This window comes from Mytilus edulis, chromosome 5 (genome assembly GCF_963676685.1).
Source record: "Mytilus edulis chromosome 5, xbMytEdul2.2, whole genome shotgun sequence".
Classification (NCBI taxonomy): Eukaryota; Metazoa; Mollusca; class Bivalvia; order Mytilida; family Mytilidae; genus Mytilus; species Mytilus edulis.
The window spans coordinates 5673083-5688491 of record NC_092348.1 but is presented as its reverse complement, the minus strand read 5'-3'; the positions used below and the strand labels follow the sequence as shown (position 1 = coordinate 5688491).

General features: G+C 31.1%; 1 protein-coding gene across 1 annotated transcript in view; it reads left to right on the top strand.

Annotated features, from left to right (window-relative positions):
* The first annotated feature begins 355 nt into the window (after nt 1-355).
* The window catches only part of LOC139522670 (E3 ubiquitin-protein ligase rnf213-alpha-like), a 107157-nt gene continuing 92103 nt past the window's right edge, over nt 356-15409 (top strand). The window contains exons 1-14 of the mRNA XM_071316138.1: nt 356-985; nt 1257-1297; nt 1799-1990; nt 4767-4981; nt 5416-5732; nt 6840-7093; nt 7803-8030; nt 8903-9086; nt 9458-9519; nt 10604-10901; nt 11425-11526; nt 13145-13237; nt 13686-13872; nt 14169-14456. Coding sequence (XP_071172239.1) covers nt 356-985; nt 1257-1297; nt 1799-1990; nt 4767-4981; nt 5416-5732; nt 6840-7093; nt 7803-8030; nt 8903-9086; nt 9458-9519; nt 10604-10901; nt 11425-11526; nt 13145-13237; nt 13686-13872; nt 14169-14456 — 3091 coding nt within the window. The remainder of the gene's footprint in view (nt 986-1256; nt 1298-1798; nt 1991-4766; nt 4982-5415; nt 5733-6839; nt 7094-7802; nt 8031-8902; nt 9087-9457; nt 9520-10603; nt 10902-11424; nt 11527-13144; nt 13238-13685; nt 13873-14168; nt 14457-15409) is intronic.

Below are 15409 nucleotides of genomic sequence, written 5' to 3'. Positions count from 1 at the left end.
AAATATTCACATTCAAGGTTATTCTAGAGTATGTATTGAGCATTCAATATTGGGATAGATATATATTTTTCATTCATGGTGATTCTAGAATATTCTATCATGCATTATTCAAAGACATTCTATTTCATATTCATGAATATTCTATAGATAATTATTCATGTTAATTCTTGGTTATTCAGTTCATACAATATTCATGTATATTCAAGCTTATTCAGTTCAAACAATATTCATGTATATTCAAGGTGCCATTTAACATTCATGAATATTCATGAATATTCATGAACTGTTACCTTGAATATTCATGAATATTCATGAATATTATTCATGAATATTCATGAATTGTTCATGAATATTCATGAATAATTCAAGGTCAGGAAAGCAGGGAAATGCCTCTGAAGCTACAACAAACTCTCAAACAGGACCTGACAAGAATCAAGACAAGACAAATGCCTCTGAAACTACAACAGTCTCCCCGCCAAATTCTGACAAGAATCAGGATAAGACAGTTGACTCTGAAATTACAACAGGACCAGGTTCTGACAGATTCAAAGATTCCTTTATTTTTGGTGCATCATCTAACCCCACAAATCCAAGTTACTTCAAAGGGGATTCAAGTTCTCAAAAAGGTGATACTAAACAGTATGAAGGTAAAGAGGATGGACTGAAGGAGAAGGAAAAAACTGATAAAGAAAGTAATGCTAAAATAGAGAAAGAAGGGAAACAAGATGAAGAAAGCACGGATGATGACAGTAGTGATAGTAAAGATTCTGATAGTGAGAAGTCTGATGAAGACAACAAAAACTTGCCTGCTAGTCAACATGGTCAAAAGAAGAAGAAAGATAGAAAGAAAAACAAAAAGATAAAGGAAGAAAAGAAAAAAGAAAGAAAGAAAAAGAAATCTTCCAAAAAAGAAAATCCAAGTAATATACAAAGTGATCTTGGAAACAATAATGCATCTGCAAAGGGTCCTAAAAGTGGATCATCTGTAAGTTATTTGAAGTTCCATTATTACTATTGAAAGCATATTTACCTTTCGTAAATAATTTAGTCTAATTTTTATGATAGATAAATACGACATCAGAATTTTTTCCAGATCTTGTATTATTTCCTTGATAATTATATAACTCTTAAAGGTCAGGAATCCAAAATTGTATGGCATTTGTTAGTTTACAGTTTCTAGTTTAAAATACAACATCTATTTCAATTTCAACAAAATACTTGTCGCATTTGTTAAAGAGATTATTTTATTTCTTCAGAAACAAAGAAATTCTGGAAAGACATCGGAGACAACACAAGGGTATGTATAAAATGTGAGAAATGTTATTATTTTATGCAAATGATTAATACCAAATTGAACAGGCTATTGTATTTTTTTAGTTTGAATTGTTTCACATTTTGTCATGGCAGGGCCTTTTAATAGCTAAATAATACTATACAGTATGGTTGTTGCATTTTGATTCAGCTGTTGTGATGAAACAACTAAGAACCATTCAGTAATTCCTTTTAAATTTTAATATGTTATTTCTATTGACAAAATAAGAGTAAGGTTCAATATTGTGCATTTTCACTTTTATACATGTAACTGTTTCTTAAAAGCATAATTGATTTTTACAAAATGTATTTAGGGCATGCCTCAATAAACAATCTCTTAATTATATGATTTCAATTTAGGTGCATAATTGTTCAAATAATGAAATATGGAAATGGAATAACTGAATTGCAAGCATGCTCTATTTGCTACTGGGCTAATGCTCTTTGCTGTTCTTTTGGAAATAAAGGAAATGATTTATCTTTGTAGTGCTTCATCTGTAGACAAAGCAGGAGGTAGGAGACACACTGCATACAGTTCCATAGATGTTTATTTCCATGTTGTTATTGCACCAACATTACTAGAAAATCCTAATAAAGATTCCATAGTTATTGAGTTTGACAAAAATACTCGTAGTGGTGAGGAATGGAATAAAAAGCAGTTCAAACTGAAGCTGGACAGGTATGAATCTTATCTCTTTAATTGTTTGAAAGGTAGGTGTGAGTTACTCCACAACTTTGCATTAGTCATTAATAGTTTAACTTTATTAATAAGTTTTTTTTACTTTCTTCAAACAATTGGTCTATTTGAGTTAATTCATTTTTTTTACATGGTTCATTGAACATAGTTAGTATATGGACCATAATTTGGTATTCGGCCTTTGGTTTCTTTTTGTATCCTTTTTTATAAGTTCTAAAATTTTAACTTTTATTTTGTGGGTTGTGTTGGTGTTAGAATAGTATGAATGGAACAATTGAGTTTTTCGAGAAAAAATTAATGCATTTTGATTCACCGTTTACGTGACAGGAAACCAAACAGGAAACCAATCTTTATTTTCTTTATTTTGCACAATATAATTCAAAAGGCATAAATAAACACCATTACTAGTGTTACTTGCTTCATGTTAATATTTAAAATCTATTTTCAATGTTATATTAAAGTTTTTTTTAAACGTGACAGGAAACCATAAGAAACCGAAAGCATTTTTAAGTTTTATTTTATTGCAAAATCTGCTTAAAATAATCTGAACAGTATACTTTTTCTTAAAATCCATCTTAAATGTAACAGTATTATAAAACTCCTAAATATGTGCTTGTTTAGAAACAATTAGTACAATTTATTCAGAACTTTCCATATTTTCTTCATTGATACAGGATACCATAATCGTTGTATCTTGATGTTTTGGCCAAAAAAATATATTTATATTTGGTTTTGAAATTCCAGTTATATAAAATTTATTCCAAATCATTGGCAATGTAAAATTCTTTAAATCCAGTAAAGAAAAAAACTTTTAACTTGGAATTGAAATCTTTGAAATAGGCACCATGTGATATTTGTGACCTGTACACCATCTACATGGTTTCCACATTTTAACCTACTTTAGTGGGCTAAAATCAATAAAGTACTTCCTTTCAAGTCATGCCTGGTAAAAGTTTACGTTTCCTTTGACAAGTTTATTGCGTTTCTGAAACGTGTTTGCAGAACATGAATAAAAAAAAATAATTAAAAATTGTGACAAAGTTACCAACTTTGTACATTCCTAGTGTAACGGTATATTAACATGCATTTTTCATTTAATTATCTTTATTCACCTAAAATATCCAGTAATATTTACTGCTGAAGCAAAATCAATCCAACGAACATCGGCACCATGATAAGAGACGTAATTTCGATTGAATTTTCCAAGGACCCTTTACATCGTTATTGGGAAACGTAGTGTGTTTAAGCATCGGTCAAATTTGAAATCGATTTTGTCAAGTCATTGGGCATTTATTTTCACACAAGATCGTATGTAACATTATGCACATAGGAATAATAATAGACCCCCGGCGCAATCTCTTTGAAAATTGTATTTTCCTTTTTTAAACAAGTCGAAACAAGTCTACAGATTATGTTTGCTAACATCCCGTTGGAAACAAAAACAATGTTTAGAACTAGTATATCGTATGTCCGACTGTAAGGGCGTGATCACATGTTAGTCACATGTTTCACGTATGACCGGAAATGATTAGAACTTAAGGACAAAAACAATTTTAATAAATAACTGGACTTCTGTTTCGTGTGAAATGTAACGCATAACGATAACGTCATTTTCTTACTTAATTATTACGAAGATCAAAACAAGAATGTAAATCATCTCTGATTTACCTGTTTGAACATCTCGCGAGAGTTCATATTTGCATATTGTTTTTAAGAATTCTATTACTACAAAGCAGATTACATCATCTAAAATTTGCGTTACGAAATCGGACACAAAAATCACGCCACTGTTCTTACATCTGCTACATAAATACTTATAGTTCTCGGCATTTTCTTCTCACTATTCTTATTGGTCGATGTTCTTTGTTATTTGAAAGCAAAAGTTACGAATTTGCCGGTGACGATTATCTATAAATCAGTCAGCGTTATGCTCTTCGGAAGCAAAAAGTAACGCGAGAAACGACACAAAAATACGGTTGTAGAATCTTTGAAATTCGTATATTTCAATTTTTGTTCTAGGGAAGAGTAGCATACACTTGTATGTTAATAAAAATAATGGCATCTTTAGATGTAGTTACAACTTTTCTTACAGTAATTCAAATTTTATCACTTTTCTATAGTTATAGGAAACAGAGCCCAATAGCAAATTATGGTCCATATATAAAAAAGAAGATGTGGTATGATTGCCAATGAGGTCAATATATTTGGTGTATGCAATGATTTTAAGGTAAACATAACTCTGTCAATTCTATATGACCTTGACCTCATTTTCATGGTTCATTGGTCAATACTAAGTTTTGTCAGTTTATAATATACTTTAAGCAATAAGTCAGCTTTATTTGTTGTTTGGAATGATTGCATGGTGTACAGATTTGTCTGGCTGTGTTCGTTTGACTTTGACCTCACTTTTGGGGTTCATTGGTCAATGTTGAGTTTTGATAATTAGGATTGTTTCTCAGATGCTATAAGCAATAGACCAACTATAAATGCCTAGGAGCATCCTCATGCATGTTTTTCTTCAGAGCTGTTTTATTTTCTCCTGTTGTTATCCCTTCTAAATATCCTATTTTATTATTGCAACAATTTCATTAATCACAATGGATATGGGTGTGGACTCTTGGCATATCTGCTTAAATTGAATATTAGAACAACAAAAAATGAGGTCCTGTCAATGCTTTCACTTCACAAATGGGATTCATGCTATGTGTTTTATCTACTAGTAGATTTACTAAAGTTAATTTAAAATTATTTTGTTTAGGTCTAGATCAGATGAATATACAGTTGGTTCTGTGATAGTGACAATACCAAAGTACTTGATTTCAGAGTCAAATGGATTGTTTTATAACTACAATGTTGATAATGGAAAAGGCCAAGACAACTATATTTCAGAATATTTCCATATCGCTGGAATGAGTGTTGCAGAAATGGGTTACAAGAGATACTTGAAAATACCAATAAAAGATTATTCAACAGGTAAGCACTGACTGATATGGCACTAATGTTACTGAAGGGAGGCTTATTTAAATTTGATAATTGGGTTTTCATTTATTTTTGTGGATACCAATTTTCGTGGACTTTTAATTTCATGCTTTTGTATAAATCTTCTTTTAGAAAATTAGTACTATGTTGAGCATTCAAATTGGTTGTTTACCTGTAGCCACAAAATCCACAAAATGGGTATCTTATGAATTATAACGAATCAACTGTCATATAGATCAGCAAATAATCATTTTAAGTAACCTAGTTCTTGCTATATTGAAGACCCATTGGTGGCTTTTGGCTGTTGTCTGCTCTTTGGTCGGGTTGTTGTCGCTTTGACACATTCCCCATTTCCATTCTCAATTTTATTAAGCCAACTATTCTATAGATAAACAAATTCATTTTTATGATTTGCAATTTTGTTATAGGAGTATATCATAAGTATGATGGTGTAGCTAGAGAAGATCCAAGAATAGGAAAAAGCAAAAATTTATGGAGCACTATGAAAGATACTGTCAAAAAAATTGTTGGTTTCGATGACTACTACACTGCGCTTAAGGATGATGCAAAGCGTTCAGTGTCATTGTTTCATCCAAAGTGGCAGTTAAACTCATTGAAGTCAGATGGATTAAATGGAGAGGAAATGATGTGTCAAGTTGTAAACATTAATGAAGGACTTAGATCTGTTTATGTCCAACAAATGAAGTTGATAGAGGGAACAGTTTTTGATGGACTATTTGCCAAAGTAAGTCATGTATTACCACAGGGGCAATGACTTTTAAGCTTTTGTACAGTTTTCTATGTTTCAACATTTGCATTATATTGTTCAAATGGAACACAAAAGAGACATATTTCAGTATAGGTTTAGGACATTCAGCAATACATAAGTCTATGTAATTTTATTGTTTATCAAAGCTTTTTCCTGTATGTTAGAACTATCAAGCTTCACATTATGAAATCTCGTAATAGAATGGGTGCCCCATATTTGCCATGGAGACATTTTTAGCTGTTTTACCTTTATCAGGATGCATGTGAGGATGGGAGGTGTGCTCTAGTTGTTTACTTGAACAGTCTCTATATCATCAATTCATACCCATTTTATATATATAAAGGAATGACTAATATTTTTTCTGTCTATGACGAAATAACATCAAAAATGTGGTGCACACTGAATAACCGCCTAGAGGGTTATTTTAAAGTGTGCGCCACATTTTTTCTGCTATTTCGAATAGACAGAAAAAATATTACAGTCATTTCTTATAATTTAATTCTTAATTCCATTTTAAGCCGGAGTAAATCATGAAAAACGTTGATGACGTCACAGTCACATGACAAAATTATGTTTATGATCTGATAAACAAAACAAGATAAGCCAATCAGAAGACGCCTTACATCCAAAATAAAATTATTTAATCATAAATCTTGTAAGCTATCTGACAGAAGGATATAAGAGAAAGCTTGCACAATTTAATGTACTAATGCTCAAAACAATGACCATTTTTGAGTCATATATAACTCATTTAAAAAAATTTTATTGATCAAAATGACAAATGGATCAGGCACAAGTTTTTAAACTTAGTAACGTCTTCTCAATATATTACTGCTTAAATGTTTAAATGTAGACGAAACGCGCGTCTGGCATATTATAAATTATAATCCTGGTACCTTTGATAACTATTTCCCCCATGGCATGTGCTAGTGAAGTAAATGCATACATAGTTGCTGCATACATATTTATAAGAAATACTTATTAAATAAATACTTTTTTGCATTGAGTCAGCACATAAGTAACTGAATATTTATTTATCATTAAGTTTCAATAAAAGAATGCATAAATTATGTATGTTTGCAGGCATTAATACCTCAGATGAAAAAAATTATACACCAACTGGAAAATATGAAGAAAGATAAACTAGATGCAGAAGGGAAAACTCTTCGTTTAGTAACAGCTGTGACAGTAACCCACATTGTAGTTACGTTTGAAGTTAGTCTGGAAGTCAAAGAAAGGAGAATGTTATGTGAAGCTTTGCTACCATGTCCTGATTATGACACTAAAACATCACCAGATGTTGAAGATTTGAAAACATTTCTGTCTACAGATTTAAAGTAAGCTAATTTTAAAAAAATCAAAGAAGATTAGAAAGCAGCATTAAAACTAAATTATAAGCTGACCAAAAGAAAAAAATATAAAAAGACATGAAAGTGGAGAATGAAATACATAAAACTTAAAATCGAGCAATTGGTGTCTTCTTTATTATATGGCAGATAAAAAACAAAATAGATGAAGACTAAAAGTAGTTTTTATTCAAAATTCAACACAAATGTAATAAATTACACCTTTTACCTGTTAATTACCTGAAAATGCAGGTAACCTGATAAAAATTTAACTGAAATAACTGCCTAACATTACAGTTTCATACTCTCCTGAGCATTTTTCATGCAATAACCTTTTCTGTATCTTTTATAATAAAAAAGATACAGCAGTCTGAAAAGGAATATACTGTTCTAATGAATGAACACCAAAAAAAAATGCAGCAGCAGCAGCCATTTTTCTATTTTTTTGTGTAGCGTTGAAAGGGTTAAGGTAAAATATTTAGAAAGTTCTGAAAATTGCTAAATTTTGTTGAATATATAGGGACTTTGAATTGGTGGTCTGACACCTTAAAACATTGAGGAGTTTGAATCAACTCCAAAACTAAAGTGATGGTAAGAATTCATATTGTTCTGGCTTAATCCCAATATTTTCAATTTGTCCACCAAAGTTCTTAACTGCAATATATTGGTGTTTGATTTAAGAATTATTTTTATTTCACAGAAAAGTTGCAGATTCAGTTTTGAAATTTTCAAGAGGAATAGCTGAAAAAACATCAGATCCAAGTTGGTTTTATTGTGTTCCTGTCATTCATTTCTTGTTGAAAAAATGTAAACCTTTTGAAGATGCACCATCTAAGATTAACCATGATGACAGGGAGCCAGAATGGTGGGGTATTGTGGAATATAAAAAAGACATTGATCATTTCAAATACAAATCAAAATGGGACAGGTAAAATATATCATAGCTGTATATTATAACCTTGTATTTATCTACACTCTGTTGTCTTCTTTCTCATTGTTTTGCTCACGAGCAAGAACAGCAGTTTAAATAAGTGAGCATAAGCTCAAGCTTCTTAATTTGTAAATGCTGTTTTCAAAAGTTCATATCACGGTAAAACTTTTTCTGACCTGTTGATTATTTTTATTTCTCTAATTCTTCGTCAGTTTATCCCTTTCTGCACCCATTGTATAAATAAATTTAATCAACGTGTGGTTCGTTTGATCTCAGTTCTTCATTGGTTAAAATCCCATTGTTACGTTAACTTTTCTTGTTTTCCTCTGAATTTCCTATCGTGACTTCACACAGAAAGAACACATCTTTTTGCAGATCAATCGCAAAGAAGGAATAAGTTTGCCTGCGTATTGATTGAGAATCATTAGAGAAACAGATTCTACCACCAAATCTCGTGTAATACGATATTTATCCACTCTCGATAGTTAAATTTTAAATTTGAAAATTTAACTGTCTCGAGTGGATAGATATCGTATCACACTCGATGCAGTGGTAGAATCTATATTTTAAAAATGTTAGTTTCATCTCAGTTCTTCATTGTCAAAATTTGATTATGATGTCAAATTTTCTTGCTTTCCTCTGAAATAAGAAAAAAGCCACCATACCTGATGACGTCACATAGCAAGAACATAATGTTTGCATGTTGTTGGAAAAGACTGCTTAAGATTATTTGCATATCGTCTAAATATCAATAGGGAAACAGATTCCACCACCAAATATCATATCGCACTTGATACAGTGGTAGAATCTATAACTTTTTAATATCTCAGTTTAAACAATAGGTAATCATCTGAAATATTACATTACAGACCAGTTGATGAGGTAGTGAAAAAGCTGACACCATACTTTGAAGTGGACTACCTTTTGCCAAGGACCTTTCTAGGATCACTGAATCTAGACATGCTGTATAGTATTGTTACTGCAAACAGCATCCCTCCAGATATTACTCTAGCATCATCCTGTTATTACATAAAAGGTTTCAATAGTAATAAAGTGAGTTTCACCTAGATCTGTATAATAAATATAATTTTGCTGGAAAAGAGATGATCTTAATCAAAGTCCAGTTGAACTTCAAAAAACACTATAGAAATCTTCAATTTCAACTTTGTCCAATTTTTCAAGAATGTCAGCATTTTCCAGTAAAACTTGAGCATTTCAATAAATTATGTATATTTGCATCAAAGAATAAAAGTAAGCACTCTTTTTTTATACTATTTGACATCATTAAGTCGTGGAATTTGACAGCCAAAATAATATGTTGGGACATATTCGGTCCTGGGGATTTAATAAATAATGAAAAATATGATATTATTTCTGATAAAACCTCTTTATTAAAAATGTTAAAGTTTGGATTTTTTTTGTAGGAGTTGATAAAGAAATTGGCTAAACATGTTGCTAGAAAGTCTATTAGTGAAAATTTAGACATGTAAGTTGGATTTTCTGTTACTGTTTTTGACCAGTTATAGTTTGATAACTTTGATTACAGGTATAATTGAAACAGATCACTATTGTATCTGAATTTTAAATGAATAATAAGAATCTTGAAGAAGTTGAGTAGAACAATAACAGTGAGGTAACAGTAAGAAAAGAGAAAAACAGGGAAAACAATTTAGAATATAAATGCATGTTTTACTTTTCTAAAAAAAAATTTAAACAATTTCAACTTCTAATTGATGAAAGAAAGGAATTTTTCATGAACATACCACACAACATTAAATAACTTGAATATTTTGTCCTCAACAAACGAAGTAAATAGCTAATTGGATTATGTATGAATAATGTTTAAACATAGCTTTCAATGAGGGTGGTAAAGGATTATTTTCACGCAATGTTTTTTGCCATTTTTATTTCACATGCAGCCGTGAAAAAGGTTCGTTATTCACCGTGTTTGTGAAATCGGTAAAAGATCAACGTGCAAGACATTTTTAATTGTTCGTTCATTATGAAATGGCAATTTTATTTCCCATTCTTCCATGCAGATACTCCCATTATGCGTCTCTTCAATGGCAGGTAATTTCAAGTGGAACCACTATTAGCTAGTCTATGATATGTTGCATGCAATATAGACACATCTCAGTCTCATGAAGAATATTTCACCCTGTGTTTCTAATCATGACTTGTTGACTTTAAAATTTTTGAACGGTATACTTGTTCATATTCATGATAAGTATAAAAAGAAAGAGATATGGTATGATAGCTAGTGAGACAAATTTCCATTAAATGATGTTGTTGTAAGCAACCATAGGTCACTACAGGTAAAACCTGTATGTTAGTTTAAGTGGAACCGCTAATGACAAGTCAAATCATTTATGGTACACAGTTGTAATAGCTATATTGCACTCCACTTTTCCTTAGAGAATGTTTTGCCTGCTCACTTTGTCAGCAATCATTGACTCTGAAAGATAAATATGTTAAAAAAAAAAGTGTTGCCATTTCAATTTCAACACTTTAATTGTGCTTTTGAAATTACACATTTCCATGAGTCAGACTTGATACCTTTGATATTTAAGGTCAACACCAGGGCTTATTAGTGCATATAGAACTTACAAAATAGCAGCTAACCTCCTTGAAGAGAGTTTGAAATTCCGTATTTCAAATGAACCAATTCACCTGCCAGCAATTGAGGTGTTTTTGAAAAGTTCAGATGCATATGATAAAATACAGAACAAATTGGACCTCAGTAAAAATGAACTTAAACAGATAAATATATCAAAAGATGGTCATTTGAGGAAATTAGAAGACTTCAAAGGCAGAATAGTCCATTGGCTTAGTGAAGACATTCACTATAAAGAACTAGATTTTTTAAAGGTAGGTGAAAATTTTTAAAAGTATTACATGCTTATTTATGGTATAGTCTCATAAAGTAAGTTTATAAGACCATTTGATTAACCAGCAAATCTAATATTCTATAAATTACTGTATTTTGGTCTCATAATGGTGAAATTATAGGTCTCATTTTCCATCCTGTACATTTAATGATGCTTAGGAAACAAAGTTTAGAGGGGATATTTTGGAATCTGTGTTCATCTATCAGTTCGTTTGTCAGTATGTCAGTCCATCTGAAGATGTCCGTTGTAATAGCAACCAAAAGACAAGACAAAACTGCACAGTCGTAGACACTATCTGAGGATATGCAGAAAAACAACATACTGACTTCAATATACTTATAGTATTTCATGGCAGGGGTATCCATTTTAACTTACTTGTAGTATTTTTTCCCATTTAACTGGTTGAAATCAGAAAAAAAACTTATGGATATATTACAGTATTAAATCAAGTATTGAATTCAATGTTTCAATTGTTATTTAAACATTTATATTGATTAATTTAGCGCTGGAATTCAGCTTTGAAAATGAAGATTCCAGATGGTAAAATCAAAGAGTCCTATGCAAAACACCTGCAAGAACGATTACAAGGAATGCTAGAAAACAAGGTGGTATTTTTATTTTATGTAAAACTTTTTACAAATGTCACAAAAAACACCAATCAATCAATCATAGACTATGAAAGTCTTCTACAATAGACAGGTAGGGAAAACCCCTATTCTCTTGGAAAAGAACAACATTATAAATGATGGAATACAACAACTACTGAAAGTTCGTAGGCTGACTTGTACACTCTTTTAAGGGCATACGATACAGTTACAGGGGAGGTTATGACGTTGCTAACGTAAAATGTTATTTTCGCGAAGTCAAACTATGACATATCGGGAAAAGATGCATTTTTCGACTGATTTTTATCGTTCAAACTGATTTAATTTGAAAACGAGTGCATGGACCCCTATGTTTTAAAACGACATTTTGTTTCATTTTGCAGGGAGATTATATGGACTAAATTTTATAAAACTGTAAATAGTGCATTTTTTTTTATTTTGATAAATGTACGGCACAAAATTATGGTTTTTTTCTCGATTCATGACCATTTGATAAATGTGAGTTATTTTTGAATAAAAATTGCATAAATTTTTAGGATACCTATAAAATACAGAAATTACAAATTATTTATCAAAAAACAATTTGTGTTTATCTTTTTAAAACAAAAAAGTTATGGCTTTCTTTCGAAAGAGAAAATAAGGCCACAAATCCAAATTTTGAGCAAATATACAAAATTTCGATCTCATTTAACTCAAAAAGTAGCACATGAAGGTATATTTTTTATTACATATTTGATTTAATCAGGCAAAAAATAGCCTATATAGAAATGTTCATCAAACTGTAAATACGGGATCAAAACTGTATCGTATGCCCTTAATCATTATGGTCAGCTGTACTATTTTGAGCATTATTTCTCCATAGCAAACTTTCCAAAATATTTATGAATTATATATCATTTAATTTCAAGCTATTGTGAACTTGTTTTTTTAAACAAATTTGCTTTGTATAAATTCTTTATTTACTGTGTCTTCAGATTTTAAATTTGTTTCACTTTCGAAAATTTTCCGATAAAAATGTTGCAGAAAATGACAGCTAGATTTCACAAAATTTAAGCACAAAGCACCATGGATTTTATTCAATTGTAAAGAGGAAGGGATGCAGCTCAATTTTATTTTTATGCCCCATCTACGATAGTAGAGGGGCATTATGTTTTCTGGTCTGTGCCTCCGTTCGTTCGTCTGTCTGTGCGTCCGTCCGTCTGTGTGTCCGTTCGCGTCAGGTTAAAGTTTTTGGTCGAGGTAGTTTTTAATGAAGCTGAAGTCCAATCAACTTGAAACTTGATACACATGTTCCCCATGATATGATCTTTCTAATTTTAATGCCAAATTATAGTTTTGACCCCAATTTCATGGTTCACTGAACATAGAAAATGATAGTGCAAAGTTCAGGTTAAAGTTTTTGGTCAAGGTAGTTTTTGATGAAGTTAAAGTTACATCAACTTGAAACTTAGTACACATGTTCCCTATGATACGATCTTTCTAATTTTAATTCCAAATTAAAGTTTTGACCCCAATTTCATGGTCCACTGAACATAGAAAATGATAGTGCGAGTGGGGCATCCGTGTACTATGGACACATTCTTGTTCAAACTTTTAATTGATAATATAACATTAACAGGGTTCAGATGAGAAGTTGATAGAGATTTACTGTGAACATACTGAATCATTTGATGGAACTATACAAGAGATTCTCAGTAAAGTTGCCCTGAAGGTAATGCATAGTTTTTATTGTAAAATTGTAAATTGTGAACAAAAAATTTAGAATTATTGCTGGGATTGATACCGTCATAAATTGATTAAATTTTCTTGTTTATTGCTTTATTCCAGAGTTATTGGACTTTCATTGTCAGATTTTAGTAAATTTTTCACATTTTTAACTTGAATGATTTGATTAATTCAATGAAAACTTTTAGGATTTGGTGAACATATGATTGAATGCCTTCAAAATATCCTATTTATTCTTGCAACAATTTTAATATGCACAATGAGGGCATATCATGTGATCTTCATGCATTTGTTTATCTAATAATTTCGCACAAGAATGATTTATTCTTCCGGATTTTTTAAGAGGCTTCAGTGTTGCTTTCTATAATATTGTGCAATGATCACAGCATAAAATAGTTTCAGTCATTATCAAGATTATTTTTATGACTTTAAAGGCTGTGAATAAATGTGACAGTTTTGATTGGAGAAACCAGAAAGATGAAAGATGTAACATGCGCCTTGGAAAACTGTTATCAAGTGTTTTTGAAAGAAGCTGGGATATAAGGAAACTGGATGATCCATATGAAGTCCTTCATCATGCTATCACCTGGGGACCTTTTCCAACATACATGGAGATGTATTGTAAGTAGTTACAGGTCAAATGATAAAATCATGAAGATTTTTTTCTAATGTCAAGACATGTGCTTTATAATCTCATGTTTATGGTGGCGACTCTGTTGCAAAATAGCAAGCTTTTCAGAAGGATGTTATAAATTGATTGTATAAACAAAAGAACTATAAAATCAGAAGAAAAAAAAAATAATCTGTAATATTTTGAAAAAAAATCCTTTTTGATAAGATACTTTCATTTGGTGGTAGCATTTCTTGCAATCAACGAGAATTCTTCTTCTTACATTTTGATTTCTCATGTTTTATAGGTTCCATTCGAAAAGCATTAACAGAAGAGTGTCAGAATTTATTGAAAAGATTTGAAGAAGTAATTCAGAGTTTTATCACTGCATTAATCCAAGGAAATATTTCGATAAAAATATTGAGAAAGCTGATCAGTAGAAGTGTTAGTTTTCAGAAAATATTAATTGCTATGAAAAACGAAAAATCAGAAGCTATTATGATGACACTAAACATCAGATTGAGAGAACTAGAGGCATTTGACAACACCTACCAGATTGTTCAGGAATTTACATATGTCTGTATACATTGTAAAGGTAAGAAATAATATAACCTTAAAAGGGATTTTTAGATTACACTCCATTGAAGATTGAAGTGAAACTGATCTTGGTATAGCAGTCTTAAGAAGGTCATTTCCACCAAAATTCTGGAATTTTACAATTTACTGATTTTTTACTTCAAATGGACCTGCAAACAGAACTTTTGTTCCATAAGCATGGTTAAATAATAAACATGCTCAGTTTTAAATGATATGATTAACTCACAAACTGTATATTTTTTCTGGAATTTTATGTAAAGTATGTGAGAAAGCCACCCAGTGTACACATCAATAACCTCTAGAAAAAAATGTGTTTAATCCTTAAAATTCTTAGCTTCTCTTATTCTTTTATATTTTTATTGACTGTGTCATAATTTATTGTTTGTAGGCTACTATTTACAATCAAATGTACAAATTGACCTGTTGTAACTATAGAGTAAGCTGCCAATTTACAGTGACTTGACTGTTAGTGTTGCTATTCATCAATTGCAACACTACAAACTCCTCAGAGTCTGAATTGACCAGTTTTTGTGCTCGACCAGTAAAATCGAGCACACATTTTACTTGACTAGTCTCGACATTGTCTCGACTGTACTTAACTGTACTTAAGTGTACTCGACTAGGTCTCGACTTTACTTAATTAGTCTGATTCAGTACTTGATGATCTTTGTGTAGTCTGAAATGGTCTTGACCAAGGCTCGACCTGTCTCGACCTGTCTTGACTAGTCTCGACCTGTCTTGACTAGTCTCGACCTGTCTCGACTAGTCTCGACTCAGTCTCAACCAGTCTCGACCTGTCTCGACTAGTCTTGACCTTCAAATTTAGTTTTGACTGGTGTAAATCAGCCCATCTAACTAAATTAAATATTGATCTTAAAAAATTCAAGCTTATTAGGTAGTTTGATTTATTGCTGTGAAATGAAAGAATTTAATTTTACAATATGTAAAAAA